The following is a 19,474-nucleotide window of genomic DNA, read 5'->3' on the forward strand; positions in this document are numbered from 1 at the left end:
CATATTGTGATTATTAGATGTAAACATTGTTATTGAATACATGCTAAATTTGCAGCATAAGACAGTAAATTGACAGCACCATCAAAAGTACAGACAGAGCACAAGCCTTCAGACTTTGAGTCCATTTTCTTCAAACCAATACAATTGCATTTTAAAGTGAACATTCGGGAGTCAATGCTTAGGTTCTTAATGAAACGGCGCAAAAGGCATTTAATTTCTCTGATTTTCCATCAAGCTGCTCAGCAGTACATTCAGATGAAAAACAAAGAAAAATGATTCTCTTCTGATTCTCAGTTATTCTGTTCAAATTATTGAACTAATTGTTAAACTAACATAACCGTTTTTTTTATGTAAATGTAAATCTAAGACAGGCAAAATATATCATGTTATTACAGATGAATTTGTACTACAACAGTTAACTACCAACCAGTTAACTCTCTTGTATAAGTGCATCTATAAGAACAAAAAAAGGCACTAACTGCCGAATCAAAGAGCCAAATTAACTTATCCATATCTAATCACAAAGCAAACAAAACATTTTAGGTATTAGTTATTTTAAAGATGTATAAGTTTAAGATATCTAGTTGGGCCTCAATCTGAAATGATGACATGAATACCTTTACTAAAGAACAATAATATATAAGCACTAGAAGACAGAATAACATGGTGCTGAGAAAAAAAAAAAAAGAATTCTGGTTGATTCACTCACGAACATAAAATACGTTATCTGTCTCAACTCAGTGAGTTCTAAGTTTATAGTAATGGAATGGATTGGATTGGGTTTAAAGTTGGTTGTACATGAGGTAACAAAGCTTCTTTATAGATTCCCTAATACAAATGTTTCTAAACGTACAGTAAAGCCCTTTGAAAAAGTCTTTGTAACCATTTCACTGCAAATGACAATCACTGGAGAAATTTAAAAAGTCCACTTAGCCTACCAAAGCAAACCCAGAACCAACTGAAAAGGAGTTCTAGAAGTTTTAAATCAACTGAGAGAGTTCTGGAACTATAAGACTTGTGTACAGTAGGCTTAGGGTTCTAAAACCTCAGTTGAGTTGGTTCTATGAATAGTCTGTGTCATCATTGCAGGCTAATCCCATCTTGCTCAAGCCACTTTGGTGAGCTGTAGATCTCCATAGACTCTAAGAGAAGTTAGAGAAGCTAGCTGAGCCAGTCTGTGTGAAAAACCACACAAGGGCTGCCCATCCACCAGAATACGGAACTGCTGATGCTCACACACAATCTCCATCTAAAAGATATAAAAAAATGAAAAAAATTAGCTGAACAAAGTGTAATGCATTCTATATGAAACACCCTCACACATTGTAGGTGTGACATCAGCAAAGATTTACTTATCAGCTGTGATCAGTCCTTCCAAATGCACACACACACACACACATACACACCATAGTCTACCTTAAAGGACTCTCCTGCAGCAAAGGGGAAAAAAGAGAGGGCAGTCTCTGAAGCACCCCACTGCCCAGACAGACGAGCGTTACGAAGCACAGCCTTTTCTGGAAAGTTCACCTTCAGCTCCAGCCCCACATCACCCTCTGTTTCCTCATCCCCCTCTCCTTTAGACTGGCATGACACTAACACTACCATACTAAGGAGACGGTCAGACATAGAGAGAGAGAGAGAGAGAGAGAGAGAGAGAGAGAGAGAGAGAGAGGGGGGGGGGGGGGGAGAGATTTGTGCGTTTAACACTATTTTGTGCATTTTTAACAGAACAAACTGACTCAATTTGAGTTAATAAAGAGTGCAACACTGCCAGTCCAGTTTATTAGATGTCTTGGTTCAGTAAGTATTTTTCCTATAAAAAATATTTCCATAGGAATTTCATAAAACCTTCATAAAAGAGTTCTAAGCCACTAACCAAATAAACCAGCTCCGAGGTGAATCACACCATCACAAACTTTGATTTTAAGTAAAAAATTATTTGAAAATTGTCCAAAAAGACAAAGTTACCAGACTGTGTACTTTAATGAGGACATGAACTACAATCCCATGAAACAGTGCGAATGACACAATCAAATTAAAGGGATAGCTCATCCAAAAATAAATATGTTCTCATCATTTACTTGCCCTCATGCCATTCCAGATGTGTATGATTTTCTTTCTTCTGCAGAATACAAAGATTTTTAGAAGAATATCTCAGCTCTGTGGCCAGACCTTTAAAGCTCCAAAAAGCATATTTAGGCAACATAAAAGAAATCCATAGGACTCCAGAGGTTAAATCTATATCTTCAGAAGCGATATGATAGATGTGGGTGAGACACAGATCATTCATCACCTACTGGGCAGGAAGGAGAATTTATAGTGAAAAAGGACCACACCTATCATATCGCTTCTAAAGATACGGATTTAACCACTGAAGTCTTATGGATTACTTTTGCTGCTTTTATGTGCTTTTTGGAGCTTCAAAGTTCTAGCCATCATTCTTTGAATTGAATGGACCAACAGAGCTGAAATATTCTTCTAAAAATCTTTGTGATCAGCAGAAGAAGGAAAGTGTAAATTATACTGCAGTAGGCACTGATGGAAAGTGAACAGTCACAAGGCGTCCAATCAAAGTAAAGTAAATGTACTTTAATGTGTTTCACCACAGCAGAACAGACTTGTAACTTCTTGTACATTAGCAGATGTTCTTCTATACATTGGTTGATTTGAGGATCTGGGTTTATGCATGCATGTAAGCAGGTTTGGGTAGTAACGGAATACATGTAACGGGATTTCGTGTTTAAAATACAAAATATATGTAACTATTCCACTACAGTTACAATTGAAATCATTGGTAATTAGAATACAGTTACATTCAAAAAGTATTTTGATTACTGTATAGATTACTTTGCATTTTATTGTCATTTGTTTCATTTAATATTTAGTCCTTTCAGATGGAAACATTTATACATATAAATAATGAGATCCAAAGAGCAGTTGAACAGGGGTGAAACACTTTCTTATGATGTGTTACATTCATACGAGCAGACAGAGAAGTACGTTTGAAGTTTGGAGCAGAAGAAATTGAAATAAACCTTGTGTGAATTGTCAGCTTTATGCTAAGCTAAAATGCTAGCCATTTACATGCACATGTTACCAGGCACGATCATACTTTTTTATCAAGAAAATTCACATTGGATCATAATTAATTTTTTTCTAGTAAGACCTTTGATATTAGGGCAAAAATCTTATTCTTGATAAAAAAAATTGTATTGTTTTCCTGTGAAAATATCTAAAAAAATTCTTAAACAAGATCAATTTGATTAATCTTGTTTTAGAAACAACAATGCATGAGATATTTAGGTTTATCAGGGAATGTATTTTTAACATGTGTATTTTGCATTACTGTACTGGCAGAGTTTTTATAGTCAAAACAAGTGAAAAAATCTACCAGTGCTGAAGAAGTAATCCAAAGTATTTAGAATATGTTACTGACCTTGAGTAATCTAATGGAATATGTTATAAATGATATTTTACAGCATGTATTCTGTAATCTGTAGTGAAATACATTTCAAAAGTAACCCTCCCAACCCTGCATGTAAGTGAGTTTGTGTGTGTGTGTGTGGTTCTACGTATAAAACAAAAGGGACCAGAATTAGAATACTGATATTATTGAAATGAATCAACAGAAATAAACAGAATTATATGAAATACTGTAAGTCTTGTCATTATTACATCACAAATGATCTACAATGAATTACATTTTGTTGCATAATACAAAAGAGGGGCCTTTTCTACAGCTGCCCCCACATGTAAATGTGTAAATCAGAAAAAGCAACATCAAGGAACTCTCAGTCTGGTAGAGCAGGGAGACTAATGAGGCAGGAAACTGGGCGAAGGTAAGTTTTGTCCTTAACTTTAACTTCAGCACTCCTAATTCTACCAACATCTCCAGGGAAAACTTTAATGACCTGTCAAACTGGCCATAGAGCATGAGGGAGTTGCTGGTCTAGGATCATAATTGTAGTTCCAATTTTCAAGGCCTCTGACTCAGTGTTCCATCTTTGCCGTGATTGTAGTCCTGGCAGGTAGCTGCGGAAGAAATGTTTCCAGAAATGGTCAGCTAACAGCTGACTGTGCCTCCATCTCCATCTACTCAACATCTCAGGCTTTGGATACACCACTTGGGATAGAGATGAGTCTGGCCGCCCCATCAGCAGCATGTTCGGAGTGAACGGATCAAGGTCTGCAACATCTGAGGAGGTGTAACCGAGAGGCTTAGAGTTGAGAATGCCCTCAATCTCAACCAGTACAGTCCACAAGACATCTTCTGTCACAATCTGATCACCAAGAGTAACACAGAGGGCAGTTCTGAGGGAGCGTATTTCCCTCTCCCAGCAGCCCCCGAAGTGTGGTGCACCCGGTGGATTGAATCGGAATCGAATCTTTTGGCTGGCTAATTACTCTTGCAACAAAGGGTGGAGAGCTGCAAAGGATTCTCAAAGCTCCCGATCGCCACCCCGGAAGTTTGTCCCTTGGTCGGAAATTATCTCAAAGGTCTTACCCCTACGGGCGATTAATCATCTGAGTGCCATCAGATGCGAATCAGCGTCGATATTGCTCAGTAAGTCTAGGTGGATGGATCGTGTTGTAAAGACATTCAAATATAATGCCCCACCGTTTCTAATTTCTGCATCCAATCTTAATTATGTATGGTCCAAAACAATCTACTCCAGTGGAATAGAAAGCTGGCTGAAACAAGCGCAGTCTGGCCTGGGGCAGATCAGCCATCTTGGGCATACTGGGTTTACCCTTCCATGCCCAACAGCCTATGCATACCCTTTGATGCTGTTGAATCACTTCCCTCCCTCTGAGTATCCAGTACTTGTGTCACACTTCTGCAAAGACGCATTCTGGTCCTGGATGGTGTAACCTGGCATCAAAATTCTGAATAATCAACTTTGTGAGGGGGTGTTGTGCATCAAGGACTATGGGGTGAATGGTAAACTCATGCAAATGTTCTGACCTTCTGAGATGACCACCGACTCTAACGAGTTGTGTAGTGCCATCAAACTATGGAGCGAGGTGCAGGAGATAACTGCTCTTTGGTAAGGACTTTCCTGACTTGAGGTAGGAACTGAAAGTCTGCAGAAGATTCTTCACTTCAGCTCTTCATCCTCATCCTCTAGGTGGAGAAGAAGACTCTTAGGCCACTGACCAGGGGACTGAAGGAGGAATTGTGGACCTTGGTTCCACCGACTCAAATTGGCCTGCTCTGCTAGTGTCTTACCGTGCATAATATCTTCGGCAGGATTGCTTTTCGAATGCACGTAATGCCAGACTACTGGGTCAGTCAGTTCATGGATCTCCGCCACCCGTGTTCCGACGAATACTTCAAAGTGACATGATTCAGCTCTGATCCATGTTAACACCGTGGTGGAATCTGACCACAGGGAAACATGCCATATGGGAAGACTGAGTTCCGATTTCAATTTTTTTTTAAAGCAGCACACAACTCTAGCTGGGGATTCGACTGCTGCTTCTTGGGGGCAACTCTAGACCTCGCTGTTAAGAACGCTACCTTTATGTGACCCTGAGGACCTTTGGTGTGCAGGTAAGCGACAGAGCCATAGGCTTGCTCTGAGGCATCGCAGAAGATGTGAATGTCTCTAATAATCTGGGAGGTATCCAACTCAGTAGTAATATAACACCAGGGAAGAGAGATCAGTTGGAGATCTGGCCACTCTCTCTCTCATGCTTGCCAAGCCTGCAGCAACTCATTTGGTAGCTGGGGATTGTCCCATTCCCATTTCTTGTCCCACAGGCGCTGGACTAGGACCTTGGCCCTTGTGGTGTGAGGGACAATATAACCCAGAGGGACAGAACAGATGATGGGACAATACTTGTAAGACAATGTGTCCAAACAACAGCACCAGTGTAGTCCCAGTGTTGATTCTTGAGCATCTGGTTGACCTTATGTTATTTTTTTATTCTTTTTTTATTTTATCCCCTTTTTCTCCCAATTTGGAATGCCCCATTCCCACTATTTAGTAGGTCCTCGTGGTGGCGCGGTTCCTCACCTCAATCCAGGTGGCGGAGGATAAGTCTCAGTTGCCTCCGCTTCCGAGGCTGTCAATCCGCGCATCTTATCATGTGGCTCGTTGAGCATGACACCGCAGAGACTCCCAGCGTGTGGAGGCTCATGCTACTCTCTGTGGTCCACACACATCTTACCACGTGCCCCATTGAGAGCGAGAACCCCTAATCGCGACCATGAGGAGGTTACCTCATGTAACTCTACCCTCCCAAGCAACCGGGCCAATTTGGTTGCTTAGGAGACCTGGCTGGAGTCACTCAGCACGCCCTGGATTTGAACTCATGACTCCAGGGGTGGTAGTCAGCGTAAATACCTGCTGAGCTACTCAGGCCCCTGGTTGACCTTTTGTTAACCACAACTCAATGTTGGATGATCTTACACTGGATGGCATATGGCTCAGCACAGAAGGTGTATTACTCACCCACTACCGTAGATCAAACCCACCTGTGGCAAGGAGATCTTGCAACTTTGATGCCAGTGACTTGGCTTCCTCTTCTGAACTGAAACTTTGGAGGAAGTTATCCACATAAAAGGACTTCTCTATACATACTTTCACATCTTCCCCGGTTTTACTGTAGTCCATGATGTGTTTTTGTAAGGCAAATGTCGCACAGCAGGGGTTGCATGTCATCCTGAAGGGAAGAACTTGCCACTTGTACACCTGGGGCGGCTCTTCTCTTTTGAAGTCTCTCCAGAGGAATCTCAATAGAGGGTGATCTTCTGGAAGCAGCCGCACCTGGTGAAACATTCCTCTAATGTCACTACTCAAAGCTACATTGAGCTCACGGAACCTCAGCAAGACTGACATCAGGAAAGGGCCCAGAGTGGGACCTGGTAGCAATAACTTATTCAGGTTCTCCCCTTTTGAGTAGTAGAAGGAACAGTTTAATTCAAACCTGTTCTTCCCGTTGAGTCATGTGGTGGGGAATATACCATGGCTCTGTTGTCTGCTTCACAGTGTCGGGAGATATTACAATAGCATACCTAGCTCCCTCTAACTTCTTCATTTCCATCTGATAAGCTGATGCTTGTGCTGGATCTTTGCTCAGCTCTTGTGCTGGACTTTTTCACTGTGATAAGGGAGCACATCAAGTTGCCATAATTTCCTGCAGGGTCCACCCTAAGTGAGTTCTGATAGCAGCAGGTCCAGCTGGTGGACTTAAATGCACATGCTCAACTGGTGTGATAAGATGTGAATAGTCAGACACGATGAGGAGGACAGGTTGGACAGAATCAATCTGTTGCATTGGTAATCCCTGTAGATGCTGATACCTTTGCTGCAACTCACTGATTGGATAAGTATGTTCAGCCAGTCCTAGGGGTTCAGCAGTGAATGCAACATGAATCTTGAAGGCTATCTTTGACTGGAAAGCAGGAGAGACTGTAAATGACACAGCAGTACTGCATATGATGTGTAGATATTGACGTACGGTACGCAGAACTAACTCTTCTGGCTGACCTCAGTTGCTGCGCTGCAGAATGAAGGAGAATCGTTCGTTCAGACCCATCGTCCAAAATAATGTAAGTCTCCAAACAATGATCTCCATTTCTCAGAAGCACCGTACAGATCTTCAGCAAGACTTGGCAGTTTCCTGTAGGGAAATCAAGGTACAGCATCTCTGCTGTTGTGTTCACTAGACAGCTCTCCGGAGCTTTCTCCTTGGAGCGCTCAGCCATTTTCTCTGAAAATCTATCATTCACCTCATGCAGAACAAGCAAGTGTTTACGATTGCAGCTCTTGCATAGGGTACAATTAGGGATGATAAATCAAGCAAGGTAGGAGTAGGAACCTTGTTATGGTGGATGAACCTTCTAAAGCTAGTTCTCCTTGAGACGTGGGAGCCGCATTCAAGTTCGACCTGGCCTTTCGTCCCAGCTGATCCAACATGCTGACTAAGAATCAAACTCTTAAGGCAAACATCCTAAAGGCTTTCACATCTCTGCTGGTGACGGTTGTCCATCAATAAGCTCTGCTATTCTGTGTAGAGCCAGCTGATGAGGTTGTCCGTACTATTTTTTTAAGTGCTTCCATAGTATCTGAAAAAGGGTAGGGGGATTTACAGTAGGAATCTGCAATGAGCAGGGCTTCTTCCAATTTCAGAGGGTCTACAAGTATTTGAAATTTGAACCTCTCTGTAGCGTCAGCTGGAAAAATGTTCTCAAGAGCTATTCTTAAAACTCTTGAAAACTCTCATGGGTCAGTGTTGAGGAAGTATGGAATTGTGGGTGCTGGCCCTCTATATGTATACACTTGACTAGGTTGAGGGAGCTGCTCAGACTGATGGTGAACCAATATGTGTTGGTTAAAGGAGTCATCAGTTCTGGTGAAGGTTGAGGACCTCAGGGAAGAAGACTGATGAGGTAAGGTAGGTTGGGAATAACTCTGATATTCTGACATTACTAACCGCTTCAGTCTCTCAGCTAGGTTTGAAATGCAGTCCTGATATGGTTGACCTTCAGTTTTCTCACTCACTTTCTTGGTCTGTCTTGTTTGAGGCATTGGTACAGGCTTCTCAATCTCCTTTGTTCTCTGATGGACATGATGGCGAGGCTGTGGGACAGGTGAAGTTGTTATCGAATAATGTTCTGACTGGCTAGAGGTCCTAAGCTCATTAACCTTTGCTTCATGAGCCTAATTCCTTTTCTCTAACCCACTGAGTTCCATGATAGCTGATGGAACCTAGGGTTGGGAACAGAGTAACAGTTCTTGTTCAGAACCGGTTCCATTCTTTAAAAAATACCAGAATCGCATGATCTTCGTGACTTTCGGTTCTGTTAATGGGTCTCCTGCATGCAATTTTCCGCTGATGTGGCTGGAACACTGTGCTCAAATACTCTGATAGTGTTTCCAGCAGAACATCTCTGCAGCAGCGCTGCCCTCTACTGATTCAACAGTTCTACCAGTGTATTTAATTCCCAATTGAACAAATCTCGAGCCAGCTCTTTTTACAGCATGAAACATATGCACTTCCGGTACAGTTCAATTCCCGAAATAATTATTCAAAGGAGCCGGTTCTTTTGAATCAACAGCGCAAAACATATGGTGCTTCTGGTAAAGTCCTATCCAGAAAGAACCATACTAATGTGCTGGTTCTTTTGAATCTTCAGCGCGAAACATACAGCGCTTCCAGTATACAAGTAATCTTATACTGTTGTGCAAGTTACGAATGTCCAACTCGAAATTAAATAAGAACTGTTGAAGTCTCACAAGCCTTAAGTACAACATTAGGCCACTAAACACAGTCTAAACTGTCTCTGAAACTGTTACTGTTTATTTAATGATGACCTGCTGTGTCGCATGTTTTTTGTTGTAATAAGTGGAATTTTATAAAATAATAAATGAATGAATGAAATATGGCATCACATTTTGTGTTGGTTTTACATTTCTTTATTTAAAATAGAGTAAGGATCTATTATTGGATTGTACTTATGTCTCTAAAACGTCCGCAAACACACCTTTTACAAGAACTGTATTAAATTTATTTTTGATTTGTTCTATCTGCTCTGTACAAATCTGAAATTATCTCATTATTTGGTAACAGACAGCAGAGGGTAGTAAATGCAGTAAGAATTGCATTTCTCATTTCTAAATCATTATTTTAAAAAAAAGTACTAAAAGAATTACTGGAATCGTTACTGGAACTGTTAAGGAACCGGAATCGGCAAGAGGAATCGGAATCGTAAAATTCCTTACGATTCCCAACCCTAATGGAACCTGATCTCGACAGCATAGTTCCTCATTCTCTCTCCTCAACTGCTGAAAATCTGCTAAGATCTCTACTGATATGTATGAATAAGGAGAAAAATGTGTATGCTGCTGTTCGATTTCCCTGATGGAACTCCATTGATCTAATGCCTGCCAATGCTGTAGATTGGAATGACGTTCAGAGGCTGTGGCAGTAAACTCCATAAAGGTCACTTCTTGTGGCTCCACATCTTCACTCAGTTCAAGAAAAGAAGTGTCTGCTCTGTTGGATGACTGATATTTCCGATGAAACACACTTGGGAGCTCAAAGTCTGATAAGTAACTAGGGAGTCATACTGATTTCTGAGGTCTGACAATGAGCTCAAGAGGCTCAGATCTGGTGTCAGGATTACTCTGATACATCTTCTTGTGACAGCTCCGTATCCGGCTTGAAGGACCACTTGTAAATTATGCTGCAGTAGGCACTGATGGAGTGAACATTCACAAGGCATCCGGTCAGAGTCAAGTAAATGTACTTTAATGTGTTTCACCACAGCAGAACAGACTTGTAGCTTCTTGTACATTAGCAGATGTTCTTCTATACATTGGTACTGCTTCTGGAGTAAATTCACACTAAAAGAACACCATATCTAAAGGTGACATTTCTTATTTTTATAATTGTGTGTGTAATTGTTGTTAATAATAATTAAAAAAAATAGTTAACCATGGTTTTACTAAAGTAATATTGTAGTAACCGTGTTTTTTGGGGGGCTGAAACCATGGTTTTACTACAGTAATATTGTAGTAGTAACCATGGTTAATTGTGTGGTAACTATGGTTTAACTAAATCCCATGGTTAAACTATAGTTACTGTACTGAAACTATGGTTAAGTTTTTGTAAAGGTAAACAAAACAGAAGTCTAATAATTGTCTGCTTAGGCTCACAAATGTAAAAAATAAATAAATAAAAATAAAATATTGACTTGAATAATGACTAAAAATTGTATTTTAAATTACCCATTTTATCCCAAGAAATCATAAAAAATGTTTCTTTAGCAGCTATACTGCAGAAGAAAAAATTGTTATCTGAGAATGTTGAATATAATATTAAAAATACAAATATTTAAAAATATCTAAAAATCCTTTAAAAAAATTCATTCACCCGAGAAGCAGCATAGAAGATATTTAGACTTGCTTTTAGAAAACAGATCCTGAATTATAAGTATATTTTGTCTTTACTGCACTCGCAGAAGTATAACCAAGTGAAATAATACACTTATATACAAAATACACTTATATTTAAGAGACATTCTCTTAAAGCAAGTCTAAATATCTTATATGTTGCTTCTCAAGTAAATGTATCTTGTTTTAAGGATTTTTAGACAATTTTAAATGGAAAACAAGACAAAAACAGTTTTTTGCAGTAATTTTTTTTTTTTTTTACTGAATTAAAACTTAAGAAGTATTTTTTCCTTGAATTCACTGAATGTCATTTAGAGGTACTTTTAAAAGATGATCTTGTCCTCTTTATTGTTAGTAAGCACGTTTAATACAACATTTTAAGTCGGGGCACAATCTGAATAGTCGGTTAAGAGCTAATGATTAATCGTTGCAATAATCGCAGAATAGTCGAATAATCGTTCTAATAATCATTAAATTAGTCGATTATCAAAATAAACTTAAGTTGCAGCCCTAATGGTCACCAGAACTTTGAAGGTCCAAAAAGCATATAAAGGCAGAATAAAAGTACTCCACAAGACTCCAGTGGTGTAATATATGTCTTCAGAAGCAAAATGATAGGTGTGGGTGAAAAACAGATCAATATTTAAGACTGTTGTTTTACTATAAATCTCCACTTTCACTTTCAAAATGTGAAGATTTATAGTAAAAAAGGACTTAAATATTGATCTGTTTCTCACCCACACTTTTCATATCGCTTCTGAAGATATAGATTTAACCACTGGAGTCTTATGGATTACTTTTTTGGGGCCTTTATGTGATTTTTGGGCTTCAAAGTTCTGGTCACCATTAACTTGCATTGTGAGGACCTACAGAGCTGAGATATTCTTCTAAAAATCGTCATTTGTGATCTGCAGAAGAAAGTCATTCATATCTGGGATGCATGAGGGTGAGTAAATGATGAGAGATATTTCATTTTTGGATCTATCCCTTTAGAGAAGCATACATAAGTCAATGAAACTTATGGAAACTCCACACGACACAAACTGGAATGTCTTTTTTCAGTATTCTCTCTCTGCAAATAAAGATTTGAGGGTTTAACCAGCTTGGAATTGGCTTGGAATGCTGAGAGTTGAAAGTTAATATATTACGACAGGAATATATTACTATTGTATTCTATGAATGGATGTAACCCCATGCTGTTAGTAGATTAAACATCAATCGTGATCAGTCTTATTTTTTGTTGTTAATGACTAATTTTCATAAATTTAAAGTTGAATTTTGCCTCTAAATACAGTAGGCCTGTTTTCATACAAATACAATGCATTTAGTTCTACTGCATTACTCTTTTAATGTATAAAACAAAATGTAATATAATATTGCATATCTATAATATTACTTATTTGGGGAGAGCAGGGCACAGACTAACACTTTTTGGTTTTTAGTAAGTTTGTGTAAATGCACTTGGGGTTCAAAGTATTTTTCCTTTTTCACATTAATTTCACACGTCTGGTACAAATATGTGGTCTTGTTTCATGAATACAGAATAAACTTTTTACACCATCTACCTGGAAAGAGGGAAAGTAAAATCAAATTGCCCATAGGCAGGGCACGTTGAAACAGGTGAGGGACACATTGTAACATGACCACATGACCATGTAAAATCCCCCTCTAACAACTGTATCTGATCTAATTAAAATAAATAGAAGATAAACTAAATATTATATAAATAAAAGCCATTTATTTACTTTGTCATATATTATATAGCAATAATTTTGACACGACAATAAATGCACAACAAAGCTACAGCATTGGCCGAAGTAATGCATTGACTGATTGACACAACACATAAACACATAAAGGGGAACTATGTAAATTACATGTCTGACTGCATGGAATTGCATATAGTTTGTTCTAATTGGGACAAGTTGTAATGCAGTGTTACAATGTGCCCCATCAGCGCAACAGGGATTTAAACCCGGCTAGATAATAATTAAATGTCTATGCAAGGTACTAGCTAACAGATTGGAGATTAAAATGATACCAAGTTTGCCTTGTTTTAAATTAACAATAAAAACTGAGATGAAATTGAACCTTTGTGTGAATTTTTTACTTTTTACAGTAAAATGAACATTAGGTGATATCTTCCAAAGGTTTTTCATTTTTGCTGTTATTTTTTTTATCTGTATAGTGTTGATATGGCACCAAGTAAACAAATTACGTTTTGTCTTACCATGAAAGATGTTTTATTGATACTGAAGATCAAAAAAATTAGTGTTTTTTTCAAACACAGACACCTGTACTCATGCTGCTTGTTCTTTTTAAGAGCATTAAATATGTTTAATGAATTCTATAAGTTAATTTGTAGAGCTAATTGTACTCTAAACATTAAATACAGCCCTAATAATAAGAATTATAATCAATATAATTTTTTTTAAAAAGTGGGCTGGGTTGCACAAAACAACACAGTGTGAAACAAAATGGACCGAGACCATGTAACAGGTTAAGTGGACCAAAAAGAGATCTGAGCCCACTTTGAAGGTTACAAACAGTGTGAATGCAAAGAGAACTGGGTCCCTTTTCACTCAGTTAACTTTTTGGTCCACTTAAAGGGGTCTAATGTGCTAAAATTGCTTGCTAATCTTTTCTTTGTAAGGGTAAATCCAATTATTGGTATCAGATCGAAAAGAAAATAAGTGTTATCACCCATCCCTACCGTTATTGTCATGATTCACTGTTGTTTGTCTTGTGTTTCTCCCCGTCATCTGTTCCTCCCGGACTACACTTCCCATAATTCCCTTCCCTCATCATTGCCAGCTGTCCTCGATTGTTTTCACCTGTCTTTCATTAACTCATTATCCATTGTGTATTTAATGCCCTGTTGTTTACCTAGTCTTTGTCAGTTGTTACGTGTTTTGACCTCCTGTGTATGACCAGTGCCCGTCGTGTATGTTTTCTCTGTTCCTGTGGTTTCCCATCATGGATGTTTCTTTTGTTCCTGTGTTTACACCGTAATTCTGTACTTAGTTTATTTTATTAAATACTGTTTCGCCGCACCTAGATCCAGCTCTCGAGACTTCCTTCCAGATGTTACAGTTATCATTTCAAAGGGGAAATTCCAACCCGATCTCATGAAAAGTCATAAATATTTTGAGTTGGCTATTTCGTATGGTCTCGCACGATGTTGTTCGCATACACTCATACGACTTCATCACGTGCAAATTCCCAGATGTCTAATGCGGAAGTAAGAGCGAGTTCTGCGCACAAGGCGTTAAGGACATATTTATTAATATTATGCCCTAACCCAAACCCCTTATCTAAACTTAACTATTCAATAGAGTGTGTAAACATGATAGGAAGCTGTTGTGTGTGACAGAAGCAAGTAATTGTCGTGTGTTAGATGGAAACGATGTCCAGCGACATCATTGGCTGCAGTGAAAGGAATTCAAACGAGTGCAGTTGCACAATAACATACGAATTTGCCAAGTTTAGAAAAGTCGTACGAATCCTGACGATTTCGCTGTGAGAGTGTGTTGGGAAAATCCCACTGATGAAGTAATACGCTCCAAAGCTGGGAGGGGGGGGCGCTTGAACCAAACTATACCTATAATACAAAAGAGGGGCCTTTTCTACATAAAGTCATACCCATCTGGGATAGCATGAAGGTGAATAAATGAGAATTTTCATTTTTGGGTGAAATTTCCCTTCAAAAATTATTAAAAAAATATAAAAACTATTGTTTTCAATTTGCTTATTATAAGTGTATAGGAACAATATATTTAAATTGTATCGCAAAATATTAAAATAAATGCAAACAGAAAAAGTTTGAGAGTGTTGGGAGACCGATGATGTGTCTTTCACATCACGTCTTGTTAGTGGGCGGTTGCTGCTGGGCTCGTTTGGCGGGCTTTGTTCCCTGCGATTCTCTGATTGTTGGATTGTTTCCCTTCAGGATCATGGGCAGTGAAGTGGTTCACCAGAAATGACACTATACTTTTTTTTTATTCTTTTTTTTAAATGAACATAACATAATGAGGATTGATGGCTTCAACAGAAGCTTATGCCATCGAGGAACATCCTTTAGAGCTCACAGAATGTCTTTAAAGGTTTATAAGTTATTGTTAAAAATGTATTCCACTATGGAGAAAATGTATACGATTTTTACTTCTGGAACCAGACTGTTGCGCCCTTACTGCCCTTGTCATTTGGGACATTCCAGATTAAATCACATTACATTATTACTATTATGAATAAGCAATTGATGGGTTATAAGTTATTTTGGCCTTCCTAAAGGGAAACTACATAGTAAGCCAGAGCAGTAAACTCCACTGAGAAGGACGTATAAATGCCCTCCTCAGTAAGGGTTTTTATGGCTGATTTGTAAACTATAACATTTCCTCAACCTTGAATATTTAAGAATATATAAAGAAAACTTAGAAAACGAAAACTTCTTAGTCATTTTTGCTTTTGAATACTGCCTTTAACCCCTTTGCCAAATATGGCCAGAATTGTCCTATCTCTTTCCCTGATCTGGTCGGCTAAGCCTTCATGGGAACTGACCCTTTCCCACGCTGGCAAAATAAAAGTGGACAGCAACAGCTGGAAAACCAAATACTTTTCTCTGTAAGCATAACATTGTTGACCAATGCTTAGTTTTTCACCGGAATTATTTGATGCAATTAAAATGAGTTCGTTATTCTTTGTTGGCACCCATGTTTTCTTCTCGCCCTGTGTGAACTAGAGACGTTAAACGGTTTAATCCCCGATACAACCGTCTCATTGTTTTACCGTAGAGGCGCGTCTGTGGTCTCATCCTCAATGAACACAGTCATTCTGAACGCGCGATGTGACAGTAGATAAATGAACGCAAGTGTTGGCGAAGGCACAGACAGGTGTGTCTGATACGAACCTCTTCGGCTGCTTGTGAACAATACCCATCACTATCAGCCTCATGGTCGGCCGTAAACCCCCTTTGATCTCCCCGACATAGTCCTCCTCCTGCAGGAACAGTAATATTTCACTGTCATGCAACTGTCTGCTGCTGTACAGCCCAAACAAATGTATCAGTTATAAAAATGCACAAATTTAAGAATCATCACGAAATCCCAAATCCTCGCTGAAACATTGCGTGTCCAGAAAAGAATGGCTGTGCTGTGCAAACCGTTATCCTTTGCTCAGTTTACTGGCTTGATTACTGATTTACAATGCAGTTAAATATGAAAATTACTCTTAAATAAATTATTATTATAATTTAACATTGTAGCAGTCAAATATATATAACATATGATTTGTATTAATATTGAGACATAATATATTTATCCCAGTGCGTAAGACATTGTTCCTAATTCAATCGGTGTGTAACTGATGAACTCTAAAATCCTCGTCATCATTCTTACCTCTCGGATGTTTCCCTTATCTGTCATGCTTTCCTCAATCGCAGTGGCTTTATTTTAGTCTTGTATGTGTTGCGTTTGAAGCGCGAGGACAATAGCTGTCACGTACGGGATTGATCATCACAGTGCGCGAGACCGGCGTTGACATTGAGAACCCCGCCTCGCGCCTTCGCGTTTCCATAGAAACCGTCTCAGGCAGGGCAGTGATGCTGACAAAATACAGTAGTGACTTGAGAATGATTTAAAAAATAAATGAAAAAATTAATAAAGTCCCCATTTCACCTGTTTTACATTATTATTTTTGGCAAAGATTTTGTGACCTTATTTGATCTCAGTTTTTAATAATAAGCACCAGTGATGTACCCCATTGGTTTCAAATTAAACCCGAGTCTTATTATTCCAGAAATATGCTACAAATCATTATAAACCTGTTACGTTTTTATTTCACATCTTTGACATTGTTCTGGGTTTGAATAATCACGACTACATTTATCCTCATTCATAAAAGCTGTAATTTATACAAAGATAAACACTATTTCACTTGAGAATAGGTTCATATATAATGGTGGAATCACAAACAAGGACTACATACTCAAGAGACATAATTATCCCCCAACAGGTGTATTCAGGGGCGTAGATTTCGAGGGGATAGCCCCCAAATAATCAAAACAAGCAATTACAACCCCCCCATTACCCATTGAAAACATTTATACCATTATCAATGAAAACATATAAATGCTTCACGCTGCAACCCCCCCAGTGTTCAAGCCAAATCTATGCCATTGGGTGTATTGTCTCACATTCTCATCTAACCATTCCAGCTCTTTGCAATATGTTTTTACCTCCCAGTGAGAGTTTCCAAGGCTTATAAGCACAAAATTACTGATCACATTTTAGCATGAAATGACTTTCACTAGTACAAAAAATAAAATAAAAGAGATTTATTTGACATTAACACGTCTAAATTTGTCGGGTTTACCCAATTCAACTAGATTCTTTCTATGCAAAGTTTTTGTGTTGAGATTACATAGTGGTTTTAAGTTGAGAAATCTCATTTCAGACACGTGGAGCAACTGTCCATAATTTAATCAAGTTCAGCCAAAGAGCTATTTTTTTTCTTAAGTGTAGACATTTTTAGAAAATTACTAGATAATTATTTTAGATAATAACTAATTAATTTAAGTAAATATTATAAGCTACTCATAACGGAGGTATTATTTGTCTATGGAACACAGGGTTTTGCCATATGTAATAAACACAGAAAAAAGTGGTAACCTGCGATTGTTACAACAAGGATCTATTTCTACTTGATCAAACCTAAAAATTACTTTTGATGGTGTAACCTAATTTTTCGGGGCGAATTGTACAGATATTATTTCACAACATGCAACCATCCTCAAAAAAATATTACTACAGAAATAAAGAGGGAGAAATTACGTTTGAGCATTTGCGGTCCACAAATTTCCACCAGGGGTCGATTTGCGGCTCAGAAAGGTGAATCCTCCTTTAACCCGCATTTCAAACTTAGACCTTTTTTTTTTTTTTTGCTTTACTGTGCAAATCTGTACACAATAAAGCACAGTCATTCAAATTCTAAAGAATTAGTACCTGAAATATAAATAGAAATCCACCCCAGCAATTTTTATAAAATGAATAAAAAAATCAAATAAAAAAATAAATCCTCGCCCAGTGATAACAACCGGGGATTGGTCCATCCTTACAGCGCTGAGAAAAGTATCATGTACCACGTGATAACACCGTAATTTACACCCGCAATGATCCGCCTATTCTTAGCTAAAGTGATGCTATTTTGCCATTCTACCCTGTTATTTTATTTCTATTGTTTTGACCCTTGAACTGACAGCTCCTGGATCAGCTGATCAGGTCACATGACTCGGCTCGTGGCTATGTACAGCTGATGGAAAGCTCGAGCCTCTATTTCAGAGATATAAAGCCAAAACCCAAATCGTAAGTGCTACTTTAATTAATGCGTTTTGCAGATCGGTGCAAAAACGATGCGCAGAGTTTTGAGAGTGTAGTTAGCTCGTGAATTAATCTAAAATAAAACGAATAAAAAATAAAATGACACTAAACCAAGAAATGAAGATTAATGTCTTCAAATATAAAAATGTTCTGCTTGGTAACCAATCAGTATGTCTTGTTTTAGGGCAGTTTTGTAACCTAATAAAGCTGTTTTGCTGTTCTCACATAGAAGTAAACCTATTAAAACAATTGTCTTTTGAATGATAGGCACATATTGTTCTAATCAAGGTGTCTTGATTACATTCACATTAGATTACATGTGATTTCTCTCTTTCAACATACGAGACAGTTATGAAAAATGTCATTAGATAGGAATCAGTTGCGACATGACATTTGTTTTCAGAAATGTTCACTAATACGTTCCTGCCAAAACAATTTGTATGAGGCTAAACATTAAACCTAACCGTTGACCTCGACCTTTCGGTTTATTATGTTTTTGTATTACTTCTTTTTTCTTTTTTTATTAGATGTGGAACTCCCAACAACACATATGAAGCTATTCATCTCGCCGTGGACCGCAGACTGAACAAACAGAGCGTTGAATCAAACGGACTATCATGCATCCGTTTGGCCGTGAAGAGGAGACCTCCAGGAGGGAGCTCTTCGGTTTCTTCAAGCGGTGTTTGCAGCGCGAGGAATGGGAGCTCGCGGCAGCCTGCGTATGTCAGCTCGGCAATGCGCGCGACGATGATCTGCACAGTCAGCGTGACATCATTAAAGCCATCGTCACACACCCGTACCCGCTCAGGTGAGTGAAGTGAACCCTTGAGGGAAGACTGATTCAGGGTCGGCATAAAAACACGTCAGCCACTTTCGAGGTTAATTTAGACAGATTTTTTTTGTTGTTGTTGTGAATATTGATAATGTTGTCCCTTACATATATTTAGCAAGGTAACTGTTAAGTTTCCATGGAAGCCCATCCGCAATATAGAAAAAAATGTGCTTTAGTAAGTCATAATACTGAGAGAAAAAGTCATAATTAAGAGATAAAGTCGTAATTATGAGAGAAAAGTCATATTTATGAGATACTGTCTCAATTATGAGATAAAAAGTCAAAATTATAAGATAAAAATGTCTCTTAATTATGATTTATTATTTCATAATGATGATTTAGTAACTCATAATTATGATTTAGCA

The 19,474-nt window shown here is 38.3% G+C and overlaps 2 protein-coding genes across 5 annotated transcripts in view; one reads left to right on the top strand and one right to left on the bottom strand.

Moving 5' to 3' along the window:
* Positions 1 to 18: 18 nt before the first annotated feature.
* On the bottom strand, positions 19 to 16,418 carry LOC127412213 (galectin-related protein A-like). Its single transcript, XM_051648415.1, has 4 exons — positions 16,298 to 16,418; positions 15,811 to 15,899; positions 1,417 to 1,606; positions 19 to 1,249 (listed from the first exon to the last, which is right to left on the bottom strand). The coding sequence occupies exons 1-4, from the start codon at positions 16,322 to 16,324 to the stop codon at positions 1,106 to 1,108; spliced, it is 450 nt and encodes a 149-aa protein (XP_051504375.1). The 5' UTR covers positions 16,325 to 16,418; the 3' UTR covers positions 19 to 1,105.
* Positions 16,419 to 18,178: 1,760 nt separating this feature from the next.
* Positions 18,179 to 19,474, top strand: part of zfyve26 (zinc finger, FYVE domain containing 26) — a 35,298-nt gene continuing 34,002 nt past the window's right edge. For all 4 annotated transcript variants that reach the window (XM_051648299.1, XM_051648300.1, XM_051648301.1 and 1 more), the window contains exons 1-2: positions 18,179 to 18,262; positions 18,805 to 19,085. In XM_051648299.1, coding sequence (XP_051504259.1) covers positions 18,895 to 19,085 — 191 coding nt within the window. In that variant the 5' untranslated portion in view covers positions 18,179 to 18,262; positions 18,805 to 18,894. The remainder of the gene's footprint in view (positions 18,263 to 18,804; positions 19,086 to 19,474) is intronic.

Source organism: Myxocyprinus asiaticus, chromosome 21 (assembly GCF_019703515.2).
Source record: "Myxocyprinus asiaticus isolate MX2 ecotype Aquarium Trade chromosome 21, UBuf_Myxa_2, whole genome shotgun sequence".
Classification (NCBI taxonomy): domain Eukaryota; kingdom Metazoa; phylum Chordata; class Actinopteri; order Cypriniformes; family Catostomidae; genus Myxocyprinus; species Myxocyprinus asiaticus.